Genomic DNA, 25,993 nt, shown 5'->3' with positions numbered 1-25,993 from the left:
AAATATGATCGTAAAAAGGTATTATTATGATTCTTAGAAGTAGTACTTGTTGTAGTTGTAGCAGTAGTTTATTTAGGTATGGTTGTTTCAAAAATGCATGTATTACTACTACACACGCACACACACACACACCACCACTACCTCACATATATATATGTGTAGAGCTGCAAATTATTTCAATAAATGAACGAGCGACTACTCTGTCAAGATGACCCAGAAGATAAGGCAGCAGTTCACCCAGACGGCTACTGTTCTGCTCCGGAGAGCAGAGCGCGCCTTCAGCTCGCATCACTTCCCTTTCCTCGGTCGGGTGCGGGTGCGTTTTAGGTGGAAAGCGTGTGTGCGAGAGGGACAGTGGAGGCGTGGGAGACTCACACCTCCCTGCTGCTGCCCAGGTGGCTGGTGCAGGGTGGATGCCTCTCAGTACAGTTGTGTACAGATGGAAAAACCCTGCACAGCAGGGTGGGGGGGAGGGGGCTTGTAACGGTTTCCCTTCGACTTCAAACAAAGTATCAGGTCTCTGTCACCAACTGTGTACAGTGGAAACTTACACAGAGTCATTGTGCTGTGTGTGAGAGATCCCAGTGACACGGGCTACTGTAAAAACCAAACTCATTCATTGATTATCATATTATTTCATATAAGACAGTGTCCAGTCGAGAGGAGGCCGTTCGCCCCATCGCGCTCGTTTGGTGTCCATTAATAACTAAGTGATCAAGGATCCTATCCCATCTGTTTTTGAATGTTCCCAAATTGTCTCTTCAGCCACATCGCTGGGGAGTTTGTTCAGATTGTGACGCCTCTCTGTGTGAAGAAGTGTCTCCTGTTTTCTGTCTTGAATGCCTTGAAGCCCAATTTCCATTTGTGTCCCCGGGTGCGTGTGTCCCTGCTGATCTGGAAAAGCTCCTCTGGTTTGATGTGGTCGATGCCTTTCATGATTTTGAAGACTTGGATCAAGTCCCCACGTAGTCTCCTCTGTTCCAGGGTGAAAAGGTTCAGGTCCTCAGTCTCTCAGTAGGACTTTCCCTTCAGACCTGGAATAAGTCTGGTTGCTCTCCTCTGAACTGCCTCTAGAGCAGCGATATCTTTCTTGAAGTGTGGAGCCCAGAACTGTCCACAGTATCCAGATGAGCTCTAACTAGTGCATTGTACAGTCTGAACATCACTGCCCTTGTTCTCAATTCTACACTTTTGACAATGACACTCTTTAAAATGACCCGTGCTGAGATGCAAGGCGCACCATGGCCGGGCTGATCTGCGCTCGGGACTGCAGGGGTTTCCTGAGTTTCCATCCCGCTGCTCTGAAGATTCCCAGCCCTGCAGCTCATGACACAGCAGGGTATCTCCCAGGCAAATCCCCTCCCCGCCTCCACTGGACACTTTTCCCAGTGAGACATTTCAGGAGCTGCTCTATCTCACTTGTTCAGCCAGGTGGACTGGAAGGCAGGACTCGTTTTCAGATTCGGTTTGATTTGACTTTGTAAGCACTTTTATTTTGCTGTGTAAATTTGTCGTTTAAAACCAAGTCTAGAAACTGCATTTCCTCAGACTTTGTTTCATGACAGAAAGGATTTAAATGTCAGAGTAATTTATGACCATAGTTCAGTTGTTGCTTTTTTATTGTGGTGTTTGGATCTGGAACGTTTGCATTGCTACATTGTTTCTGTAGAGCATGGTCGACAAAAATGATGTGTGGTGTTTCATGACAACCTGTTCACATTGTGTCTGTAGATGACGGTGCGCACAACGCCCTGTGGGACGATCAGCTGACGGGCAGAGGGACAGACACCTGATGTCAAGGTAACACACCGTTCCCCTGAAACACTGACAGCACATTACGCGGCACACCGGCCAGAAATACACAATGCATGCTGTTTCTGATATTGATTTATAACATTTTGCAGATTCAAGTTTTAAAATTGAACACCAATACAGTTCCTATACTTCTTTATTTCTACTTTTCTTTTCTTTTAAAAGGACACCTTATTCCAGATAAGAGATAGTGCATCCATTGTTTAACTGACTTCCGGTCCCGACTGGCAAACGCACAGTACCGTTCTGTGTGTGGATGCCCTGTCAGCATGTGATGATTGACGCCCAATTGGACACGGGTCATCCCTCGGGCTGCAGTCGACACCCTGACGTTTAAAGTAGTAGCGAAATACAATACTTTATATGAACTGTCTGCGCTGTGTTGACCCTATTAATTAATATGGTTTCAGCCACATGCCCTGAGAAGAGCTGTGTCATAATGTGGTTTCTTACTGATCTCAATGGAGAGATCCAATCAATTCCTGCGTATATATTGGTTTATTTAAAGATTAGAAACGCTCAGAGTGCTTCTCATTGTTGTTTCCATACAATGAAGAAGAAAAATAAGCATTTTCAGATGATCTTGTTTTTTAAGAGAAAGTTTTGAATCTGTGTTATTCTGGCTCATATTAACTTCCAGGTTAGATATTCTCCCACCAAACTGGAGAAGCAGTATTGTGTTGTAGATCGCTGACGCTGGTGTCAGTGGGCTAGACTGTGTTTGTGTGTTTTAATTCAGACAACATGTGGTGATCCAGTAGTTGCTTCTAGACAACACAGTTTGTCATGAAGTTGGTTTTAGTTCTGTGGTCTCACTCTCCCGGTTCATTGTTTGAAAAGTTATATATAATAATGTATTCAATTGTTTAATTTGACTATATTTTATAACATATTTAGTCTCAAATATGCTCTAATAACTCCCATGCGCTTCGATATAGACAACGCAAGCGAATGTGTTTGATCTTATTCCCTCAGCAATTCCTCCTGTGTAGGAATAATGAAAAAGGTTTTTACTTCTGTTGCTCTTCACGGTTCATCTGTATCTGTTTTAAAATGACTTTTGTAAAATGTGTGCTGCCTTACAATGAATCTCACCACCCACTTATCATAACAATCTGACAGAGTAAGTTTAGTCACAGTGTGGTCACATGACATGGGTTCAGCTCAGCCCTCGAACAATGACACAGATTCAACTGGAACCCATATCTCACAGATGGGAGATAGCGATTCTACAGAACTCGCTCAGACTGCGGTCGTTTAGCCCAGCATGCGATTAGTCATCAGTTATCACAGCGCTGTTTGAGCCGGTGCAGCTCGGAGCAGATGCAGCCCCTGTGACTGAAACAACGCCTTTATTAGATGAGTGTCACGGTCCAGCTGATCACACACGCCCTGGATGGCACTGCCAAGCTGGGCCCACAGCATCTCAGCACCGTCTCTCCCCAGTGGGTACGGGACCAGCACTGCTTTGGTCTTATACAGGAGTGTCCTGGAGAAAATCCCAATTACCTAATTAATGTTATTATTTACTCAGGTAGGCTTGTCTAAAATGGTGATATTATATTTTTATAACTGATCGTGTCGATGACTCAATGTACTGGACCCACAGAACATTCCAGAGCCTGGGGAGAAGTGTTCAATTAATCCAGTTAATTGTTTAATTAGACCAATTAATGGGGGCCAAGAGCTGGGCTGGAAGGAGACCCAGCAGACACTGCGGCCCCCCAGGACTGGAGTCTGACACCCCTAGTTTACAGGGGTTCCCAACCCTGGTCCTTGGGACCTCCTACCCTACTGGTTTTTGTTCCAAGTTAATCTCTCAATTACTTAATTGAATTCTTAATTAAACTAATAATTTCCTAAATCAGAGCCTTTTAATTAAACAGTAGTTAAGTATAGAACTGTATAAAGAGCTTATTAAAAACAACTTGTATATTACACAATGTAAAAAGTCAAATCTAAGCAGATTGCTATTTCAATTAAGGTTCAATTAGTTAATTGAGAGCTCAGTTGGAACAAACAGCAGGTTAGGGGCTCAGGTTGGGAACCCCTCATTTAATATATATATATATATATATATATATATATATATATATATATATATATATATATATATATATGTGCAGGAGCAATATAATGCTTATTCTTCAGATCAGTTATATTTAAAATAGTGGATCTGCTGACCCTTCTTGTAGAAAGGCTCCCATGGGTTTGCTTTTCTGTTTTCCTTTCTGAAATGAGATCAGCACCCACAACAACATCACAGTCGGGCCGAACAGCCGGCTCTGACCCGACGCCAGTGGAGCCACGGGAGAGAGGCGTTTGCATCAGGAAAGGGCTTCCTACACTCGTGTTCGTTTCTGATCTTGCTTACATAATAGCTGTGTATAACATCTTCTCCTTTATAGCACAGCAGTGCTTTACATTTTGACAACACATGAGTTTTTAACAACCATTAGGGAAAAACAACAGTGTAGCTTTTCACTATCTAGGCTTTGTCGAACCCTGCTGAACATGCTGGAGCAACAGGAGGCAAGTCTTCAAAGCCAGGGGTTCCCAGCGCTGCTCCTGGAGGACCCCTATACTGCTGGTTTGTGTTCCAACAGAGCTTTCGATTACTTAATCGAACCTTAATTGACATAACAATCTGCTTAGATTTTACCATACCCAATAAGTTCTTTATCCAATTCTATACTTAACTTAAAACCCCTACCGTTTAAATTGATTAAAAGGCTCTGATTTCGGAAATTATTTAGGAAATTATTACTTCAATTAAGAATTCAATTAAGTAATTGAGAGCTTGGCTGGAACAAAAACAGGGCTGAGAACCACTGAAATAAGCAGTCAGAGCCCCAGAGTGATCCAGTGCGATCTGATTGGCTGTGAGCTGGAATCTGTCCTTGCTGGAGGAGTAAACGCATCTCACTATTGTTAACGTGGAGCACAGTACAGACCGCTGCCCAGTGAGCTGCCTGGAGCTGTGAAGCCTCAAAGGGAAACGGTGGCTGAGTGAATGTGTGTGGCAGTGGGGAACTAGATTGATGTTCATGCAGACGTGCCGAGTCTTGAGCCTCCAATGGCTGTGAGGCATCGTGTGCAGTTACTGACTACATATATAAAGGATTTTCCTACAGTGTTTCTGACCTTGTTTTGCGGTGGAAATTGAATCTGTTCCCTTTTAAATGGGTCACTGAGGTGACTGTCTGTGACCACAAGAGGGAGACAGAGAAGAACTTTCCCCATGGAGAGTTTAAAATAAATACCTAAATAAAGACATAAACATAGTAATCAGCATATCATTGTGATTACTATTCACAGAAGTACCAAATCAAACACTGGTGATTAATTATGGTTTCATCTGACCTTTTACAGCAACTAATTGAATGTGTTATTAATTCTGCCTCAATTCACAATCGAATCTCTACATCTTTGCAGCAGCTATAGATTAATAATAATAATAATAATAATAATAAAGAGCAAGTTAAACTTATAAGATGTTTTAAATAAATGAGTTCACTTCACTAAAAGTTTTTTTGAAAAGGAAAACAGCTACTTTCAATGCTATTTTTGTAAAAACTTGATATATTGGAAATTGAGAGGCAGAAGATCACTGCATTTTACACTAACGAGTTCTACAAGAATAGCAGGACTTACTGATGTTATTGTATTTGTCTGATGCCTTTGTCCAACGCAATTACATTTCAGAGAGGCTATAAATATGTGCAAGTAGGAAAGCTGACATATCTTAGAGCAGCATCACAAAAAAACACGAGTAGAATATATTCTGAAGTTGAGTAAATTGTAGTATATATATACATATATATATGTCTTTAATATTATTAAAAGTTTCTAATTGTAAAGAGAGGTTAATAAACCCACATGTGCTGTTTGGGATTTCTGTAAAAGGACTGACAGACTTTTTGACTGCAGACAGGAAGCAGATGCTTCATCCAGTAAACAAGTAAATTAGTTTGATATGAAATGGTCTCAGTGTCATCGTTCTGAGACAAGTGCGTTCATTGGAAACACGATATCGATGTAGAGAATACTGTCCGGGATGCCAGGGGCCACTGTGTCCCTGATAGTTATGGACTATATTGTAGGAAACATAGTGGCAAGAGTGCAAAGAACAGCACACCCATGCATTGGGCATTTCTCCTTCAACAACTTCAACAACAACTCAACTTTCAGGCTGAGCCACTCCAGAGCTGCCTGAAGATGATGGTTAACTAATCCCTCGTCGCTCCCCCGTAAAATACAGGATTGCATTTGGTCTTGTAGTATTGAAGAGTTTCTGATTCATGCATTTTTAAAATAGGTTTCTCTCTGCAAATGGGTTTCCTTATGTTGGTGTTTTTGGTTTTCTGGTTTTCTGCATTGGTTAGCAGATGATACCCCTGACACTTTATTATGGCCTTCAGGTCGGGTATGGCAATGGAAACCCACTCACATTCAAAACTGAAGTTGCTTTATTAACTTAATTGCATTCACTGTTAGATGTTGGGTCATATAACACATCAGGAGAACAAATCTAGTCATATCTGAAAATGTCACTTGTGCTTCTACAAAATATACCTTCTTAAGTAGTGATGGCTCTACAAAGAAGTACTGATTATTAAAGGCATATATAGCCACTGATAGACTGGCTCCAGTAGTGTTGCAACTATTAAAGAGCTGCTGTCCAAAACGTTCATAAATCATATTTACATTGTTTTCCTTATTTGACAGAATTCATCATAAACAAATATTATAGTGGCGTTGTAGCAGTGTTTGTGTGTACCTCATAACACATTTATTTATTTCATTTAATTATTCACAACAATCCATTTATTTTGATACTAAAAACTACCGGCTACACTGGCTTCATTCTGGATGAGTAAATTATTTCTGTTGTCATAATATTTTCTGAAACTGGGTGTCAGTTTTCTCTAGACTGTATCAGTGTTTAACCACATTTATTACACTAAATTAATCAGTAATTTTGTTTTATTTTAATTGAAACGAATGACAGCCTTCGACCACCGCTATATATACTTGTATATATACTTCTCAAAAACGTGTTTATAATTTTTTCCATGTAAATCGTATTATTCTACACATTTCCTAAGATAAAATACAGGTTGTAGGGCGAGATGGGAGAAAATGGTAACATTACAGCAATGAGTAAGATTGTGTCGTCTTCACGTGGAAAATTAAAGACAGACATTATGCACATTGTGTACAAACTTACATTAGAGTAGCACATGCTTTTTAATCCTGTGCTCGTTCCTCTGTACAATAGGCATTGTTAGTGCAGGGTTATTTCATGGGAATGATATATGGTCAGTGGCTTTATTAAAAGTGTTTAAATGGCAGTGAGATCACAGGGCTGGAAAGGAGACACACATCGCTATAATAGCAAATGCACATGTATTACTAGCAAATACCACCTGTAGCATCCTGAGTTTTAAGAGCTGCAACTGGTCCTGGTATAAAACGATAGTGATCACATGCTAATCACAAATCGTCACCTGATTTAAAAGAAATAATAATATTTAAAATAAATCACGTTGCAGGCCTGTGTATTTTTATATGTATTACTTTCGTAATGTTATGGAAAGCTCTGTGTGATTTCCCTGAAGACAGCAGCGCTGCAAACGAGCCTCAACCCCGGAGACGCTCGCCGTGTGTTGTTACTTATGTAACTGTCGGTTTCACTGGCTTAACGTGCTCTTTACAGGCGTGCTGTATTTGCAAGCCGTTATTATCTTTGTGCCAATAACAGAAACATGTAATTTTACATGTAATCATGTGAAAAGACACACACACACGCGCAGCTGTGCAGACCGGCTGGAATCGATCACAGAGCGCAGGCTGTGCGGGGACCCGGCTGTGTCAGTGTGTGTGTGTGTGTGTGTCAGTGTGTGTGTGTGTGTCAGTGTGTGTGTGTGTGTGTGTCAGTGTGTGTGTGTGTGTGTCAGTGTCGGTGTGTGTGTGTGTGTCAGTGTGTGTGTGTGTGTGTGTGTCAGTGTGTGTGTGTGTCTGTCTGTCTCTGTGTGTCTGTGAGTGTGTGTCAGTGTGTGTGTGTGTGTGTGTCAGTGTGTGTGTGTGTGTGTCAGTGTCGGTGTGTGTGTGTGTGTCAGTGTGTGTGTGTGTGTGTGTGTGTCGGTGTGTGTGTGTGTCAGTGTGTGTGTGTGTGTCAGTGTGTCAGTGTGTGTGTGTCAGTGTCGGTGTGTGTGTGTGTCAGTGTGTCAGTGTGTGTGTGTGTGTCAGTGTGTGTGTGTGTCTGTCTGTCTCTGTGTGTCTGTGAGTGTGTGTGTCTGTCTGTCTCTGTGTGTGTGTGTCAGTGTGTGTGTGTCTCTCTCTCTCTGTGTCAGTGTGTGTGTCTGTGTGTCTCTCTCTCTCTCTCTCTGTGTCAGTGTGTGTGTGTGTGTGTGTGTCTGTGTCTCTCTCTCTCTCTCTGTGTCAGTGTGTGTGTCTGTCTGTCTGTCTGTGAGTGTGTGTCTGTGAGTGTGTGTGTCTGTGTGTGTGTGTGTCTGTGTGTCTCTGTGTGTTTGTGTGTGTGTGTGTGTGTGTCTGTGTGTGTGTCTGTCTGTCTGTGTCAGTGTGTGTCTGTGTGTGTGTGTCTGTGTGTGTGTCTGTCTGTCTGTGAGTGTGTGTCTGTGTGTCAGTGTGTGTGTGTGTGTGTCTGTGTGTGTGTGTCTGTGTGTCTGTGTGTCTCTGTGTCAGTGTGTGTCTCTCTCTGTGTCAGTGTGTGTGAGTGTGTGTGTGTCTGTGTGTCTCTCTCTCTCTCTGTGTCAGTGTGTGTGTGTGTGAGTGTGTGTGTGTGTCAGTGTGTGTGTGTGTAAATGTGTGTCAGTGTGTGTCTCTCTCTGTGTCAGTGTGTGTGAGTGTGTGTGTGTGTGTCTGTGTGTCTCTCTCTCTCTCTGTGTCAGTGTGTGTGTGTGTGTGAGTGTGTGTGTGTGTCAGTGTGTGTGTGTGTGAGAGTGTGTCAGTGTGTGTGAGTGTGTGTGTGTGTCAGTGTGTGTGTGTGTGAGTGTGTGTCAGTGTGTGTCTCTCTCTGTGTCAGTGTGTGTGAGTGTGTGTGTGTCTGTGTGTCTCTCTCTCTCTCTGTCAGTGTGTGTGAGTGTGTGTGTGTGTGTCTGTGTGTGTCTCTCTCTCTCTGTGTCAGTGTGTGTGTGTGTGTGTGTGAGTGTGTGTCAGTGTGTGTCTCTCTCTGTGTCAGTGTGTGTGAGTGTGTGTGTGTCTGTGTGTCTCTCTCTCTCTCTGTGTCAGTGTGTGTGTGTGTGAGTGTGTGTGTGTGTCAGTGTGTGTGTGAGTGTGTGTGTGTCTGTGTGTCTCTCTCTCTCTCTGTGTCAGTGTGTGTGTGAGTGTGTGTGTGTCTGTGTGTCTCTCTCTCTCTCTGTGTCAGTGTGTGTGTGTCAGTGTGTGTGTGTGTGAGTGTGTGTGAGAGAGAGAGTGTCCCCCTGGGCTGTGAAGATGGAGGCAGTGAGGGCAGGATTAACTACTGCTGCAGATCTGTTACCTTACAATAGAGTTTGATTTTGTGAAACAAATAATTCAATTATTCAGAGCCGCAGCAAAAGACCGGGCGCAATGTCTAGATCCAAAGCACAGGCGATGGGATTGTTTCATCTCCTGCCTTGTAAGGTAACAACATCACCAACACCCGTAAGAACATAACACGCATTATTCATACACTTCAGCGCAAAGGCACCAGTAAGAAACCCAGCTGTCCGCCGCCGCACACGCGTCCCAGACGGGCGTCTCACCTGCCTGGCGGCTTGGTCGGCGCTGCTGTCACCTGTTGCTAACCGGTATATCGGCGGCGTGCCGCTCGGTGTGGCCGGTGTATCGGCAGGAGAGGGAGCGGGGATGGACAGTGTACCGGGTGCTGCACGTCAGCTGTGCGGGAACAAAGCGCGTCAGGCAGGGTGAGCGGTGCTGTCCCAGCTCACCACGTTGCGTTTATTTGAGTCAAGCCCCATCTCTAACGCCGTCCCAACCTTGCGTTGCCCCCCAGCAGCCCCAGCCGGCTCCGTGCTCGCTGCGTTATCCTGCAGCACAGCCGGGAGCACCGTCCCGACTCTCAGCCCTTTTCTTTTTCGTGGGCTAATTCCTAAGGAACCGGTGCGTCCAGTTCTTGTTTTCTTCGTGTGTGTCAAGTGAATACTCTGCTGTGTATAGCTGCAATTTCCTATTGCACCCCTTCCCCCACCCCACCTCGCTGCCATTCATCCAGGTTACCGCCGTCCTCGCCGATACAGTGTAGCTGTCGGCGCACAGGCAGCCGGCCGGCGCGGGTGCGAGCTGCTGAGGAGGGCCGGTCTGAGCTCTTCCTGTTGCCTCTGACGCATGCGGCGCTTCTCGGGCTTTAAAGCTGCATTTCTGGTCTGCAAAGTTTTGAAGAAGGAAAAACCCGAGGAAGACGTTGCGTGCCTTTAGCAGATGCCTCCTCTGTGAGCCGACAGCAGGTCACCTGAGCTTCGCCTTATTTGCCAATATTAATATCGATCTTTTGTGACACGGAGGGGGCGTGTTGTCAGCGTTTCCTCTGGGGGGGATCAGTAGGCATTTGCTCGGGGTGCGACGAGGGCTGAAACGTTTTTAAAGTATTTCATATTTTTATAAAACATACACTTGAAGTAGCCTCGCCTCCTGTACAGTGACACACGGAGCCCAGAAGGAGGGAGATACTACAGCTTTTAACTGGGGACTAATAAGGTGCCTTGAAGGACTGAAGCTGCCTGTGAAAGTAAGTAAAGGTCTGTACTCTGGTTTGGCAGGGGGAGCAGACTGTGAGTTAACCTGGCACATCTTCAGTGGAGGCTGTTTATTTGTGTCTGGTTTTATCTATATTTAAAACCCACACAAATACATATATTTATAGAGAGACAGAAAGAGAGAGAGTTAAGAGTTCACTCATCTCTATGAACTCTTTCAATGCCAGCAGTGTATTTTGTACCAGTGTAATAATAATAATAATAATATTAATAATAGCAGCCGTGATGAAGGGGCCACAGGTGGGCAGGGACTGTCCCAGTTGACCTGGACTCACGTCTAGTGCTGGGGCTCGTTGTGACAGGCTTTTGGGAACCAGGGTCCCCAGGGTGGGTTGACCCACTGATGCCAGTGTGTGGAGACCAGCGCTTAGTGACACGAGCAGAAGCCCTGCATGGCGTCCCGCTGCTCTGTCTGTGATTGTGTTCATATTTTTGACTGCTTCCAGAAGTGTGTTACTCTGAGACTGTGACATGCTGAGTAATGCAGGTTTTACATCATTATCTTTAGAAATCCATTAGAAGTTTCAGTTCATATTTTTCATGACCGATGATGAAGTGTTTGATTAATTTAATAAAAACAAAGCCAATAGGACAGGTCTGCTGGTAGTCAACCTGTTTAACATAAATGAATCACACATTTTACACTGCATTCATTATTAGTGGTAGTAGTAGTGGAAGTAGTAATAGTAAAAGTAATTGTAGTAGCAGTAGTATTTCTCATAATTGTCTTGTAGTTGGTTTATAAGTAAGTTCTTTTAAGTGTTCAGTAGCTTTTCTTTTCTGGGAAAATATGTGTGTACTGATTAAGATCAACTTTTCGGTAGTTTAGAAACTTCCTCTAATAAAAAAAGTGTAAATACTGTCTTCTGTCGTTCTCTCCATGTTTGGCCAAAACAACATATTTAAGAAATTGGTCAAATTACTGATTGGATAAATTAATTAACTTTGTAATGATGTTCTGAATCAATGCAATTAGCAAACATTGTGGATGTTTGTTTCCTATCCGTTCCCTCTCCATATATTTACTGACATAGTCCAGCAGACAGAGTAACACAGAGTTTGATAGATTAGGTTGAATAATTTGTTGTAGTCGATTTGTTGAAGATTAACAGTTGGGATGGGAAAAATATTATTTTACTTTCTTATTTTCATGCTCTCTGGTAAATACGCCAGTGTAAGTAGTTGAATTTCTCAGTGATTCCTCTTAGTTTGTTTTATATCTGCTGTGAAATGAATGCTTCACTAAGAAATGCATAAAACATCTATAATTTTGTATTAGTTTCTAAGTTAATTGTTGTGAGAGTTACTAAGTTGCTATATTTTTGTTAAAATTATAAATAACATGCTGTATAATTCAAGTTAGTTGAATTTAAGATTTATTCTCAAAAAAGGTAAACTAATGGGATTGTTTAGATGTGAGTAAATGGAGATATACAAAGTTATAGAACCAAACAACTTGATTGCAACAATTATCAGAAACAAACAAAGAAATTAGCTGTAAATGAATCAGAAAGGTTATTAAATATGTTACTCTCTGGAGATCAGTTAGGAGATGAGATTTCTGAAAGGAGCACAAGAAATAAAACTATATTTCCCCCCCACGGATCGCCAGCCTCTGTGTAAATCCTCCTCAGTGAGAGAAAAGCAGGGCGGCGGGGGAACCGCAGAGCTTGTGTCGGCCTGTGCTGACTGACAGAGCACAGCGTCTGAAGTGCGTTCTCTCTCTCAGCGTCGAGGGGACCTCCGCTCTCTCGCTGCACGGCGGCCCGTGTGTTGGAGCCCCGCTCTCTGCGTGGCCCAGCTCAGAGGGGTCTCTCTGTGGCAAACCTGCCGACATTATCCGCCAGTCTGCAGAAACCCCGACACAGGGTCCCTCTCTGTGCAAGAGTTTGTGTTGCTTGTGTATCCTGTAAATCGCCCTGAAGCAGTCAATCAATCAATCAGTAATAACAGTGCTGTTTAAAAGACAGCTCCAACGAGGGGCATTTTTTGTCTGCTATCTGGGAGGACTGAGAGCAATTTTGGGTCCCCTGGGGGTGACTAGAGCAGTGATAACTCTGTTGGGACTTGAAACATGGAGACGTCAGGTGCTCTGGTTTACCTCACCGCTGGCCAGGGCACCCCTAGAGACCGCCTCGTGCTTTAAACAAGTGTTTGTGTGTTTGTGTTCTTGTTCTTCAGAGGAAATTTCAAGGAAATCGAAGTTGTAAACATATCGCTGCCCACGATAACTGAATACAATTCCACTTAATTCTCACTTTCTGAAATCATCCGGTTGCGATACAAACGCAGTTTCACAACATTAGCACCCTGTTGTTATTATTTATAATAATTATGAGGATGATGATAATAATAATTTCATTGTTCCCATGTGCAAAGGAGGAAATGCAGTGGAATTAAGCGTTCAGCTGTTTTTAATTCTTGGTGGAAATTGACGGCCCACTAATTGTACCATCCTCTGGAAAGAAAAAAAGCGTTTTATCGGAATTGAAGGCGCAGCATCTCTCTTTACTCTTGACACTGCTGACTCCGTCATCGTTATTCAGAGGCCAGTTTCAGAGATGGATTCAATTCAGGGCAGGATGGTTTTCTCATGCTTTGTACAAACATGCAGTAACCCTCGGCGGACCGTTGCCTTTAGACAGAAATGTTGCACTGCTTTTTGAAGGAGACACAATGTAGTCTCTCTCCTTCATCACCAGAGATATTTAACACCAGACAGCGTTGATATCAGAATATGATTTAGATCAGAGAAGCTGTTTCTTCATCCTCAAAAATATTCTCTGCTGATTGCTGTCACTCCTACCAGAGAAATTAGCTCAAGAAATGTAGCATTCCTGACTGGTTTCTGTAATTATAGTGTACTTGATAGTTTACACGACATTCACCAAAGACAATTATTTTCTGAAGGTAATGAAACGCTTCATGTGTCATTTTAGTAACTGAATTCAAACTCAATATACACCATCCTTCCTCTGCTTTAGACACCAACTAAAGTTGTCATACTTGTCTTTTTTGTCTTTTATTAGTATTAAAATGTATTGATTCCCTGTTTAAAAATATAAACATTTTTAAAGGTGATGTTGTGGTAATTCCAGTGTTTAGTCTGTGTGTTCGCTGTTAAAGCCAGAGTACATTTGTGAGTCGGGCCTCATCACCCCGGTTGGACGGCCGCTGGCTGCTGTGCGACTCGATGTCCGTCACGACGTTGAGTCTCCAGACGGTGGAATTGGTTTGCAGGGCCGCACACACATTTCACTCCATCGTGGTGCTCCTGTAACGCAGGGGGGCAGGAGGGAAGTGCGCGGGGTCCCAGTGCCCCTCGTTATTGTCCCCTGGCCGTAAGAGAAGGTTATGAAGAGCTGGATCGGGCTTAGTCCAGTTGAAATGAACGAATGGATGGTCAATTGAGAGCCGCGTCAAAGAACAGGTTAATACTGAAGGTCCACATAGGAGGAGGAGTTCGGGCCAATGATTGCACGGGTGTCTGGGTGGTGTGGATGAAACCGTCTGACCCGAGAGGTGCAGGCGCTCCCGGCCATTTCGGGAGGAGGCCCATCCCGGTCCGCCCGCCCGGCCTGGGCCGCCGGCTCCTGACAGCCTGGCCCACTTTTACCTTCAGGCCTCTGCGCTCAAACGTGGCGCTCTTATTTACCGGATAAACTGGAATCCAGGCTCTTCAATCTCGGAAACAAAATGAGGGAACAAAAAGGAGAAAAAAAGGATTTACTGCCAAACCGAGAGCAGCCCACACCCCCTCTATTGTCGTCCTTGTTTTTTTTAATGATTTCTGCTCATTCGAGTTTTGATTTTCAGTGTGAACTCGGGAGTGAACAGGGATTCGGGTGTTCGCTGCTCGTAGGTTTGTTTGGTTCATCCTATCCTTCAGAAAGGAAGACTGGCAGACATTTTAATTAGCCTTTTTAAAATATGTATGATGAAATACAGCGGATCCTGTGACACATCGAAGCCATATTTCATATCGCAACAACTCTGCATGTAAAGGGATATTTTCTCTCTTTCGATCTATTAATTAATGTATTGTTTTTTAAATTAAATTACATTTCATAGGAAGCCGAACGTTATAACCAAAGCACTCGTCTGACTGTCGGTTAGACGTGACGCTTCGATTGATCTCGTGACCTCTGTGATTTGGTTTCATATGCTACTTTAAACATGTTTATTCTTCATAGCATCATTTCTCAGTGCGTTTAAAAAAATCACAAACGCAGGTTCAGTTAATGTTTTCTATATATATTTATTTTAGTTCAAGACACTTTAAATAAATTGAGGAAGTGCAGTTTCACACCACAAGAGACCGAGTCTTCGGGGGAAAGCGGTTTGTTCTTCTTGGCTTACCAGTTCTTTCAGAGGTGTCTAATTTTGGTGTTTAACCTGAGTGCTAAAAGGACCTGAAACTACAGGGATTGGAAGTCGCTGCTTTAACAGACAGTTAATGTTGTTTTTTCCCCTGAAATTCACCTAAATGATTCTAATAAACGTGAGGAAAGAGAGTAAAGAGTTATAGCCTTCAGCGTGTTTATGTCCTCTGGCGTGTCCTGGATCATTGTGCTGTCCTGAAAATGAATGTCAAAGATCCAAGAGTCATCTGGTTATAATTCAAAGCCTGTTGTCAGAGTTCAGGTTAGATAAATGGGGAAATAAAATACACACGGCTCAATGGAGAGATTGTGATGGTCAGACTCCTACACACTCCTCATTATCGGGTTTGCTTTATTATTGGATGTGGTATTGATTATTGACAGTGATTGCTGAATTCGTATAGCAAAGCTTTCAGTGCGATGTTTCCTTTGAGTTTTATCTTTTGACTCTGGAGAGCTATTTACACTTTCAGCAACTTCCCATGCGCTGTATTCACAAAACACGTTCAGCTTCCATATATATATATATATATATATAAAGAAGAGAAGAAAATATTCTGCAGTATTTGTAATCACATTTGTCAAGATACTGTGACACTGAAAGCCTGCAGTTGCTCTTCACTGGGGCAGATGTTGAGAACCATGGCAGTGATTTCTGTTTCGCTTCGGTGAAAAAGACAGGATGAAATGTTTCAGGGCAGATAACCGTTAGCCTCACATGTTCTTAAAGAAATAAACAAGTGTATTGGGTTAATCTTGTATTATTTTGAATTAAACTTAATATATTTACTAGACTAAAGTAATTCCATTCCTGATAAGATATACAAGTATGTGTTTTAAATACATTGGAATTCATTAATTAGTTAATTAGTTTCAGCGCTAGTTGTCTAATATATATTTAAGTAGTTTCTATCACAGTGATTGAACAGGCTTTGTCTCTGTTAATTGTATTAGCAAGTACCGACTAACCCTGTGAGCAAGACGTAGGCAAGCAAAGGGTTAAGGATCCACTGTGCTCTGATCTACAGTGAAAACAAACTTCCTGCACTTGCAGATCTCTGACTAATCAGGTTTCTCACTTTGATTTCTACAGCCTTGACCCCTGACTATGGAAACAGAGACTGCAGATGGCTATCTTGCTAGTAAGTTTTTATTTTACTTATCTATGTATTTCATGTGGTCGGCTGTAATAATGACCTCGTTCAGCGTGTGTTAGCGTGTGTTGGTCAAGCTAGTGAGTGTGAATCTCGGGTCTCTCTTTGGAATCCAGCCACGCAAGGGGAAATAATCAGAATAGATGATTCAAAACCATCTCGGAGAAGAAAACGCAACGGGGGCTATGTGTGTGAACACGCTACTGCAGCCTGCCGTGTTCTTCTGAAAACTCTGTCAAGCTCGGCCAATATCGGATCAATGGTGTTGGGATCAGTGGACTGGGGGTTTCGTTTGGATTCCTATCAAACGCTGCAGAGTGTAATATCAATGCGTCCATACAGGGTACAGGATATTATCTGCCTCCAGAGATGGAGTAACGGAAACACAAAGACACACACATCAGCTAGAGCAGTGGTCTCCAGCCCTGGTCCCGAAGAGCCCCAATCCACTTGATCTTATAAGTCACCTTTAATCACCAATTGCTAAAGACTGGCAACACTTTGGAGTTAATTAATCAATTAAGCAAACCCAACTAAGGGTATTCTTGCCTCAGGAGGCTGCAGGTATTCAGACAATGGTTCCAGTAGTTTCTAAATTTACCTCCTGCTTCATTGTCAAATGCTGGACTTGTTCCTAACTTTCCCCACGGCTTGTTTACTTGAGTTGTTGTGAAAGCTGTACCTCTGACCGTGTTGACCGGGTCGTGTTTTATGTGTGAAATCACGGGGGACTTTCCGATTCCCTGCAGAATGAGATTGATGGGAAGGAGCCGCGGTGCAGGTGGCCCTCACGGTGGAGGTGCATTCCCAGGCCACACTGTGTGACCATGGCTCTGCTCACAATGAGTCAGGCAGGGAGAAAATACACACAGTCAGTCCTGGGGGGCTGTTTGTTCTGTGTATCTGTACCACACAGAAGAGGCTGCGTTAATGTGCTCCCCCTACCCAGCCACACACTTCTCGAACTGAGTTACAAGCTGTTTAATCCCAATTTAACAGTTCAAACGTTGAATGAATGATAATCCAGGGCAGGTTCTGTAGTAACCCAGCTTCTGAAACTCTGTCAGTATGTCCTGGGGAGAAATGTGCATCTCTGGGGACGTGGCTGAATGCTGCTGGGATTCCCTGACACTTAATGACAGTGGCCCATCTGGAAAAGCAACTTTCTGCGCCTTGTCATTGAGTTACTGGTGAGCGGACGAGGGATCGCTAGAGCCTTCTTTGTAACTTTAATGGTCTTTGTGTTACGGTTGTTAAAGACATTTGTGCCGTGTGCCTTCAGACGTCCCAGCCCACATTCGTGCCTCGCCACGATCACTCAGCCGCTGTCCGACAGGAGGAGTCTGATAACCCGACCCAGGGGTCTGCCTGCTCTCGTACCTTCAAAAAGCAAAGGCATCGGCGTCTTCCTAACCTTTAGATTTGTGTTTGTTTCATGTGTGTAATGACTCTGTTGTGATTACAATGAATATCAAAGGTAAGAGATGTTAAATATTTGCATTGGAACTCAGTCAAAAAAATCTTTGCCAACAACTGCTAGTTGCATCAGATCCTGAGTAACTAACTGCCTGATTTAGCATACAAATGTAGTGCTCAGATTTAAACATATGTGCTTACCTGGAGAGACTACAAGCTAAGTGTTCCTCTAGCTAAATACACTCCTGTGTGTAAGACTGAGCTGGTGTGTGTGTGTGTCAGGAAAGGAAAAGTCACGTGGTGTGTTTTAATCCGAGTGAAATATCTCTTTGGCTCCAGTGAGATTTGTTATCTGAAGGGTGGTTCTGTACCAGGAGTGCAAAGGTACCTTCCTGTCAGTCTGCTGCCCCCCTGATACCTTTAGGATGGGATCGCCTGGGGATGGCGGTGAATCCCAGTCTAATGATGATAAAGAAAGGGATTCTGTCTGGACTGTTTAACTCTTTAGTCTTAAAAGATTAAACAGGGGCTACTCTCATTTGTGTTGCAATTGTACATAAAACAATCCAAAGTGTAAGCGAAGGCATTCAAATCATGAATTACTCATATAACATCAACAGTTTATATTGTAATAGTAAACCTAATATAAGAGACTGAATAAAAGAATCAGAAGAAAATGTATTATATCTGTAAGTATTTACTGTATTATTCATTTATACAGATGTGATTTTGCAACTGTGTAAAACAGGGTTCCTCAGATGTATTAAAAGCTTAATCAAATCAGCAAAAACAAATAACATCAATCATTATAATTATAATGATATTGAATTCTTGTGTAATTGATATTATATATTTCACAGCAGTAGAGAGAGCCGCGTTGTGCCGTAACTGGAGTCACACCGCAGGTATGCGGCGCAGCAGGAATTGGGGGAATTAGCAGAAGCATATTCTCGTATTGCAGTGGTGGTCTGCAATGATACAATTATATTTTCGGCAACTTGTGAACACCGTACAAGATGTCAGGGGCATCGGTTACTGTATACAGAGTTTAAAGAGCAGTGGTGGTCAATGGACAACCTTTCAGACCACGGCAATTGTGTGAATTGCCTGCCCGTTGAGCCCCTTGTGAGACTTGTTGTGTACCAGTGAGGATCGTAGAGCCTCCGTGTGTAAGTTAGGGATATACCTAGAGTCCGGTGGGAGATTTCATTGATGACATGTGACAATCCATCGTACTTTCCCTGAAGTGCCTAGTCTTTCAGGAAGAAAAAAAGAAAGGAACTGTTTGAGGAATGTGTTGTGTGTGAAGTGAGGAATGACACATGGCTGGACGAGAAAAACCAGATCCCTGCTCTCTTTGTGTTCAGATCACGCCAGGACCGATTGCCGAGTGTGTGGGCACGAGCCCTGAGTGTCCCGGGAGCTCGGTGTGTTGGGGACACGTGCACCGAATATCAAGAAGCCTCGCCTGTCGTGTCCTGTTCTGAAATTACAGGGGTTATCTCCCAGAGCAGTGTTGTTTGTAGGTGTGTGGCCAGACACTGGCCTGAAGGAGGGTTGTGTACCTTCCTGTGTCGAGTCCCACATGCTCTTGTTCAACTCCAGTCACTCTGGGATCTGTGCACACGTTGCTCTACGACTTCAAATGACTCAGTAAAACGTTCTGATTCAGGTTTCGTATCACTCGCACCTCCACGCAGCCCGACCACAATTTCAGAATTAATATTGATCCCGGCATCACCACACTGACACCCAGAGGAGTGGGAAGCCTCTTCACTTCTTCTAAACACAGCCGGCTTACAGTCAGTCAGTCAGTCGGCACACGGGGGCTGCAGGGAGTCTGGGACCCGCCGCGCTCGCGGAAAATGTGTCGCCTGAGATTCCCTCCAGCCTCCCTGTCACAGGGTCCTGTATCGACCCCAGGCTTGTCTCCCTAAAGTGTGTCAGGATCATCCCACCTTCACATAAACTAATCATCACACTACTACTACTACTACTACTACTGCTACTACTACATCTAATCCTAATGAGGGGTATAAAGTCGTTTCCTAGAGGCATTTACAGGTATAAATGCACACTGCAGTATTAGACAGTAAAGATTACTTCAGTGGGCCGAGACAGCGGTATTTTTGAGCTGAAGCTGCACAGCTGATGTAAATCCTGGTGAATACATCGCCGGGTACGGTACGTTATTTCCGCAGAGAAAGGAAGCTGGCAGTCTGTCATATGAAGGTGAAACCTGGGTTAGTTCTCCTGCTACTAATTACACAGTAGTAACTGTGGATCGTGTAATGCTGCACTTCTGTCAGGTAATTTACTTCGCTGTTTTATAGTGTTCTTGAATAGTTCTATAGCAAATGATGGAATGACCCCATGTGCTCGCCGTAGCTGCCAGTCTGTTTTCAAGTGTTTTCCCCTGATTTGAATAAAAGTGTCTTTAGTCTGGTCTGTGTATAGTAGTTACAGTGAGGCGATTTTCTGTTTGGGATGGATTATTTGATTGTAATTGTGGAAATTTGTTGTTTGTTTGTTTGTTTTTAAGTAAATCAGAAAATGTCTCAGCGTGCATGCAGCGATCTTGGCCGGTTGTGTGTCCTCATTAACGGACAGTTGTAGACAGTTTAATGTCACAGTACAATGAAGGCACTGTAACATTTCTTGAGATTTGTGTTTTACATACAGTTTTTAGGGAAAATTATCCATATATAGATTTCTGTGTATAGAACTGTTGTGATCAGTGGGTTGACATGTTAGAAAACACTTGGGCACGTTAGCCTAAAGGTTCTGCTTTTTTCCTTTCCTTCTCGGGGCTGGTTGGTGTTACGTTTAGTCCTCTCTGAGTCATGTTGAACCTAGAAACTATTTGAGTTGAACATCCAGTCTCTTCTGTCCACAGGACCCCAGGCAGCCCACCCTTGACCCGTCACAGACACAGTACACAGGATTACAGGAAAGCCGTACTCAAATTGGTTTTGTTTGGTATTTTATTCAGTCGTGGTCATGTAGCGGGAGCTGACCTGCAAGATATACGGGAGGGCAGAGATGCCTCCGTTTGACCGTCTTGCTGACCAGTCGCCATTTTTCCATTAGTGAATAGTTTTGTGGCTCAACTGGTTGTTGCCCAGTTGGCCACAGTGGACCAGGCCAGATGTCAACAGAATTTCTCTGGCCATGTCCGTCTGACAGCACGGGCATCTCTCGGTATTTTCCCAGGGAAAGGACTGTGTCTTGCCTGCGTCCTCGACTCATAACCCGACCAGCACTTTAGACAGAGCTGTGGGGTCTGGGGTTTCCATCGCCCAAGGAAACTGCACTTCGATGATTAATTACACTAAAATATATAAACACATCATAGTAATACTAATAGGAAAGACACCTGACATCATATCTATATTTTTATATGTTCATTAATCTAATGCTGGCTTTTGCTGTTGCGGTTTCTGATTTTAATTGTAAGCCTTCGACAAACTGACTGCGTAGGTCAGACAATGCAATCGGCTCCATCTCCTGAAACCGCTCTGCAGAAAAACAGGAAGGACAGTGTCTTTCCCTCAAGTGAACAGTTTCTCAGATCAAGATGTAAGGAATGAATCTGCAATAAATACCTGGCGGTAGTTGGCATCAAGGGACGAACGCAGGGACAGTCTGGCTCTGATGATCACCCCCAGCTGTGGACTCGTGTGATGAAAAGCACAGGTTTATTTTGAAGATTGGTCCCGTATGTGTTTTTTGTTCTTGGTTGTTTTATGTATTGATTGATTGGTTGATTGTTGGAGTGATTGATTATAACAAGCCCTCTGGTTCCTGGTTTAGTTTGGAGGTGCCCTCCCCAGGGCTTCAAAAAACAACAACCCAACAAGCAATATGGATCTTCTGAGAAAATCGGAAAAGCAATAGGTTTAAGATCGGTAAACGGACGGCTGAGATGCTGTTGTTTTTGTGCCTTTGGGACTCAAACTATCCTTATTTCTATTTTCAGGGAATTCTTTCTTATCTTAACATCAACAGGACTATCACATACACTTGATCCATAACTGCAGTTTGTCACACAGTTAAGATCTGATCTGTTTCTCATCTAGAGCAACAATGAGTTTTACTTGTATTCTGAAAATATACGCTGAAAATGTTCCGCCCTGCGCGTCGCTTTCTCATTCAGACTCGTGCAGTGCAGGGCTCGTCGAGTCGCAAAGTAGGTAGCATTACGGTTAAGTAACACATCAGTGTTGTCCCGCAGGTAACGGCGACTGCTCCCCCAGGAAAGAGCACTCCAGGATGGTGGTGGACCTGTCCACAAGCACAACCAACGGCCGGCACTCCCCCAGCCTGGCACAGCCCCCCGGCAGTGAGTCTAACCGCCGCCTCTTCTCTGGGGAAGGTGTACAGGGCGCAACTCAAACAGGCCATATTTTTTACATGTTTACAGTTGTTTGTGTTGTGTCTCCATTTGTGGGACAGCAGACTTCCCTTCATGTGGTTCACGATATGCAAATGCTTTCATTCTCCACAGTCAAACAAATAGGATGTGATGTTCTGACTCAAATAACCCCTTTTCATATGTGTGTGTGTGTGTGTGTAGGTATGTATGTATGTATAAAGAGAGCAAGATGATGGAAGAGAACTCTCCTCTAATTATTTGGCAATCCCCTGTGATTGACTGTATCTGACCACAAGTGACACATTTCCGCTGTGATGGCGTATCGCTGTGATGTCTGGGGGGCTGATAACCAGTGTGCTTTGTCACCGCTGCCGAAGACTGTCCACGTCAACATCACTCTGACTCTCAGAAAAAATCCCGTCATCCACGATCAGCAAAAAATATAAATACTATATAAGACTCGGCATATAATCCGCAGAGGGGGCTGATGGAGGAGGCTTTTTTATTATCGGTCATCAGTGCTGAAGGAATGAACAGATTAGACAAAACCACATTAAATATGATGGTGTGAAAGGGCCTCTGTAGTATGATGATAATGATAGGGACGCCAACAGTAAATATACCTTTATAACGCGGCCCTCTGGAGCCAAAAACTCTTCCCGCGTTACGAGTTAAACCGCGTTGTATCGAACGTGCTTTGGCTTCGAGCATTTCCGGTGTTAATTGTTAGAGCTGACAGTGTGTACAGTAAATAAATCTGCTCTGCAATGGATAGATTGTATCTCTTTTCTTGAACTACAACACTTACTTTATAAGCTTACGTAACAGATACAGTGTATCAACAACACCAGTACTAAACACTGTGGGATGTGGTCGTGGGCTCGATCTACAGTAATCATTTGCTCTGCGTGTCATGTTGAGGAAAATGTGAAATTCATGTAAAATATCAGAAAAATTACAGATCCTTACAAATTGTTGTAAAAAGATTTGGGTTTTTTAGCAAATAGCAGCACTTAGTGCAACTGTGTTAAACTTAGATTGAGTGATAGATTGTTAACTATTAAATAGTTTGAAAACATTTGATAGATTTGTACTTATAGAAAAGGTGAAAATGAAGCTAAAAAAGTTAAATCAACAGGTTTAAACTGGCAACATTATAACTGTAGTTAAGACTTGCAGACAAGACTGTGTTTTATGAGTGAAGGTTTAAAGATGCTGTAAATGCACTTTTATGTAAATGGCTTTGCGTTTAGACTTTTTTCATCCAGATTCGCGTTATATCAGCTGTAATGTAATCACTCTTCAGACCTGCAGACAGGCTATAGGACCCCTCCTGGGCTTCGGGACATTCAAATCCCACCAAATCTCAGAAAGGCAGGAGCAGCGATAGTCCTGGCGCTTTCCCTGTCGAAGCTGCGTTAACTGCAATACAGGAACAACGCCCCTGCCACCCTGGCAGCGATGCAGACACACGTGTCCGAGGAACGGGCAGCACAGTGGTCTGGAAAGAAAATGTCATGCTCCTGCAGATTCGATTGGGTTCCTCATTCTGGATAAAGCTGTAGCTGATATGATCACTAAGTTATATTCACTTCGCTCATGACAAGCTTCAGTGACTAGTTGACTAGTTTATTGCAACGTGTCACAGGGTGTGAGGTCTGTGGTATGCAGTATGCAGGGCAGGTCATCATCTGTGTAGCGTGTGATGAGACAGGGCCCTTATTTACATGTATGAACAAGGCCCTCACCCTCTGGCCGCTACATTCTCAGCATTGAACTCGGACAATAGTCTGTGCCTGTTGGTCTGACCTGGCCGGGATGTCGGTCTTTATTGATGCATATCATGCTTCTTTCGGTTTTTAATTCCCCTCTGCCAGGATCTGATAGAACAGCACACAGTTTCCGAAATCTTAACTGAAGAACAAGCCGATAGACCAAGCGGCAATCTGATAGCATTGTGCTTGTCATCCTGAGATGGTGCAACGCAAGACAGGAAGCTCTGGGTTCATTATCAATCACTGTCTTGCCGGGACAGAGAGAGCGCATCCCCCATCCTCAGACCAATGCTCTCAGGGGGGCGATACCATTCATCGTCTTTCTACAGAACTGCCAGGACGCTTCTGAGGAATTGCCAAACACCAGTCTTCTCAAACCTGCGCTCTGAGACATATTCATCACAGTTTTCGAGGGGGCTGGGTGTGTTTTCCACCTTCATCTTGATAGTCGCTTTGGTGGCGGTTTCTGTGTCCGAGCTGGAGACCAACAGCACCGTCACACTAATACCGGGAGGAAGAGTGTAAAAGCGAAAGACAAGTCTGATGACACGCTGTGTGGAAACGTAACCATGATCGAAAGAGAGTCAACAGTTTGAACTGTGACTCACAAGTCCCGTGTTTTCTGTTGTCCTTTGAGCCCCGTGCTGTCAGAGAATAACACTGTGCGAGTTTTACATCATCTGCCCTACAGCTCTTGTTTGTTCTGATTTTTCCAACTGAAGTCTCTAACCTGCAAGTGTGTCAGTGTTTTGTTTTTGTCAGAGAAAGTCTGCCCTTGTTATGAATAACTTTTTCATGATATTGTTGTTATTCTGTAGTCGCTCTCCTTTCTCTCTCTCTCTCTCTCTCTTGTTAGTTTGTTGTTTGAAAGACTGTCACTGCCCCCCCCCCACACACACACATACACACTGTATTGACAGGTTGGTTGCATGACAGCACTTTTAATACAAGGTCTTCTTGCAGAAATCCACCTTAGAAGTGACTTGTCTGTGTGCTACGCATGTGATTTGTTTGCAAACACAATCATTTGTATGTATGCAAATAAAGATGCTCACATGTTTGCCAAGTGGAGACACTTATAAATACAATCAATCTTAAGAAGTGGGGTTTGTTTCATAGGATATTCTGTGGTGAGTGGAGGGGGTTGCCTATGTGTCTGATAAACAAGAGCTTAATAAATGTTGCCGGTCAGAGTGTGGCGCTGTATTTGTCCGACTGTGTGTATGTGTGTGTGTGCATGAAGCAGGACACACCTGGGCCCGGCCGCACGGCTCCCTGTGCTGTGTGTGCTCGCTCTCTCGCTCTCTGCTCCAGAGGCACTCCCAGCACGGAGGTATGCGAGCGTTTCTGGTGCAGGGCGCTGCATTGTTTGGCTGTGGGCCACTGGTGTCAGGAATGGGCTGGGATGGCCCTGAGGCGAGGTTGGGAACAGGTTTCTCTGCAGTGGGGGGTAATGAGCTTTAAACCACTGCTAAATCTGGGTCCTCAGCTTCGTAACACTGAACCTAATAACGGGGAGAAGGCCAGACTTCCAGACCCAGACCTTTATCTCCTTCAGCACACGTCTGATCCGCGATCGTCTGAGGTTCGATCGAAATGCCGCCGCGATCAGTCAACAGTTCGACGGCTGTCTCTCACGTCGTAGACAGGCTGTCCATGTCCGACGTGTGCGGGCATCTCCCCCCGCGCTGACCACTGGCGCCGAGCCGGTCGGTCCGGTGCACGTGCACTGTAGTGGGATCTCTCTATCGCCATAGAAACTGTGTTGCGTGCAGCCAGCCTCGACGCCCCTCGACGCCCCGCCCTGTTTTTAATAACAGTCGAACAATAATAACTAATTTCATATTGCGCTCTCTAGCATTGTAAAACTTTGCTTTAGTGGATTGACTCCAATCCTGTTGTGTGCGTTTGTTCATAATATGGATTTTGTTCCATATACAAAATATCTTATATAACTTCTGGTACGAAAGCCTACCTGCAGAGTTGCTTCTGATGTCATATTTATCTAGCCTTTACAAGCAGATACAGCGCAGTGTGGGGGTGGAGAGGAGAGAGAGAGAGGGATGGGGCTGTATCAGAGTAATACCAGCCAGAAGAAGTGGTGGTCCTTGGCTGAAGATTGAGTCTGATCAATAAAGAGCCAGGATCCCTAAATCAGTGGTGCTGTAATCTAAAATCTAATCATGTATCCCAACAAATAAACGAACAAACAACCACACAATCATGCGTACAAATTGATTCAGAAAGAGGACGCAGCCTTACAATTCGGTTCAAAATCGGGCAAGCAGTTGATAGCTATTTTGTGGATAAGAAAGTG

General features: G+C 43.8%; 1 protein-coding gene across 1 annotated transcript in view; it reads left to right on the top strand.

The window, feature by feature from the left end:
• Positions 1–9,646: 9,646 nt before the first annotated feature.
• Positions 9,647–25,993, top strand: part of ikzf2 (IKAROS family zinc finger 2) — a 35,124-nt gene continuing 18,777 nt past the window's right edge. The window contains exons 1-3 of the mRNA XM_066687565.1: positions 9,647–10,546; positions 16,050–16,098; positions 21,761–21,868. Of these exons, the coding sequence (XP_066543662.1) occupies positions 16,065–16,098; positions 21,761–21,868 (142 nt within the window). The 5' untranslated portion in view covers positions 9,647–10,546; positions 16,050–16,064. The remainder of the gene's footprint in view (positions 10,547–16,049; positions 16,099–21,760; positions 21,869–25,993) is intronic.

This window comes from Amia ocellicauda, chromosome 16 (genome assembly GCF_036373705.1).
Source record: "Amia ocellicauda isolate fAmiCal2 chromosome 16, fAmiCal2.hap1, whole genome shotgun sequence".
NCBI classification, from domain to species: Eukaryota; Metazoa; Chordata; class Actinopteri; order Amiiformes; family Amiidae; genus Amia; species Amia ocellicauda.
Note: the sequence above shows the minus strand (reverse complement) of the source record. Positions and strands in the feature narration are given on the sequence as shown.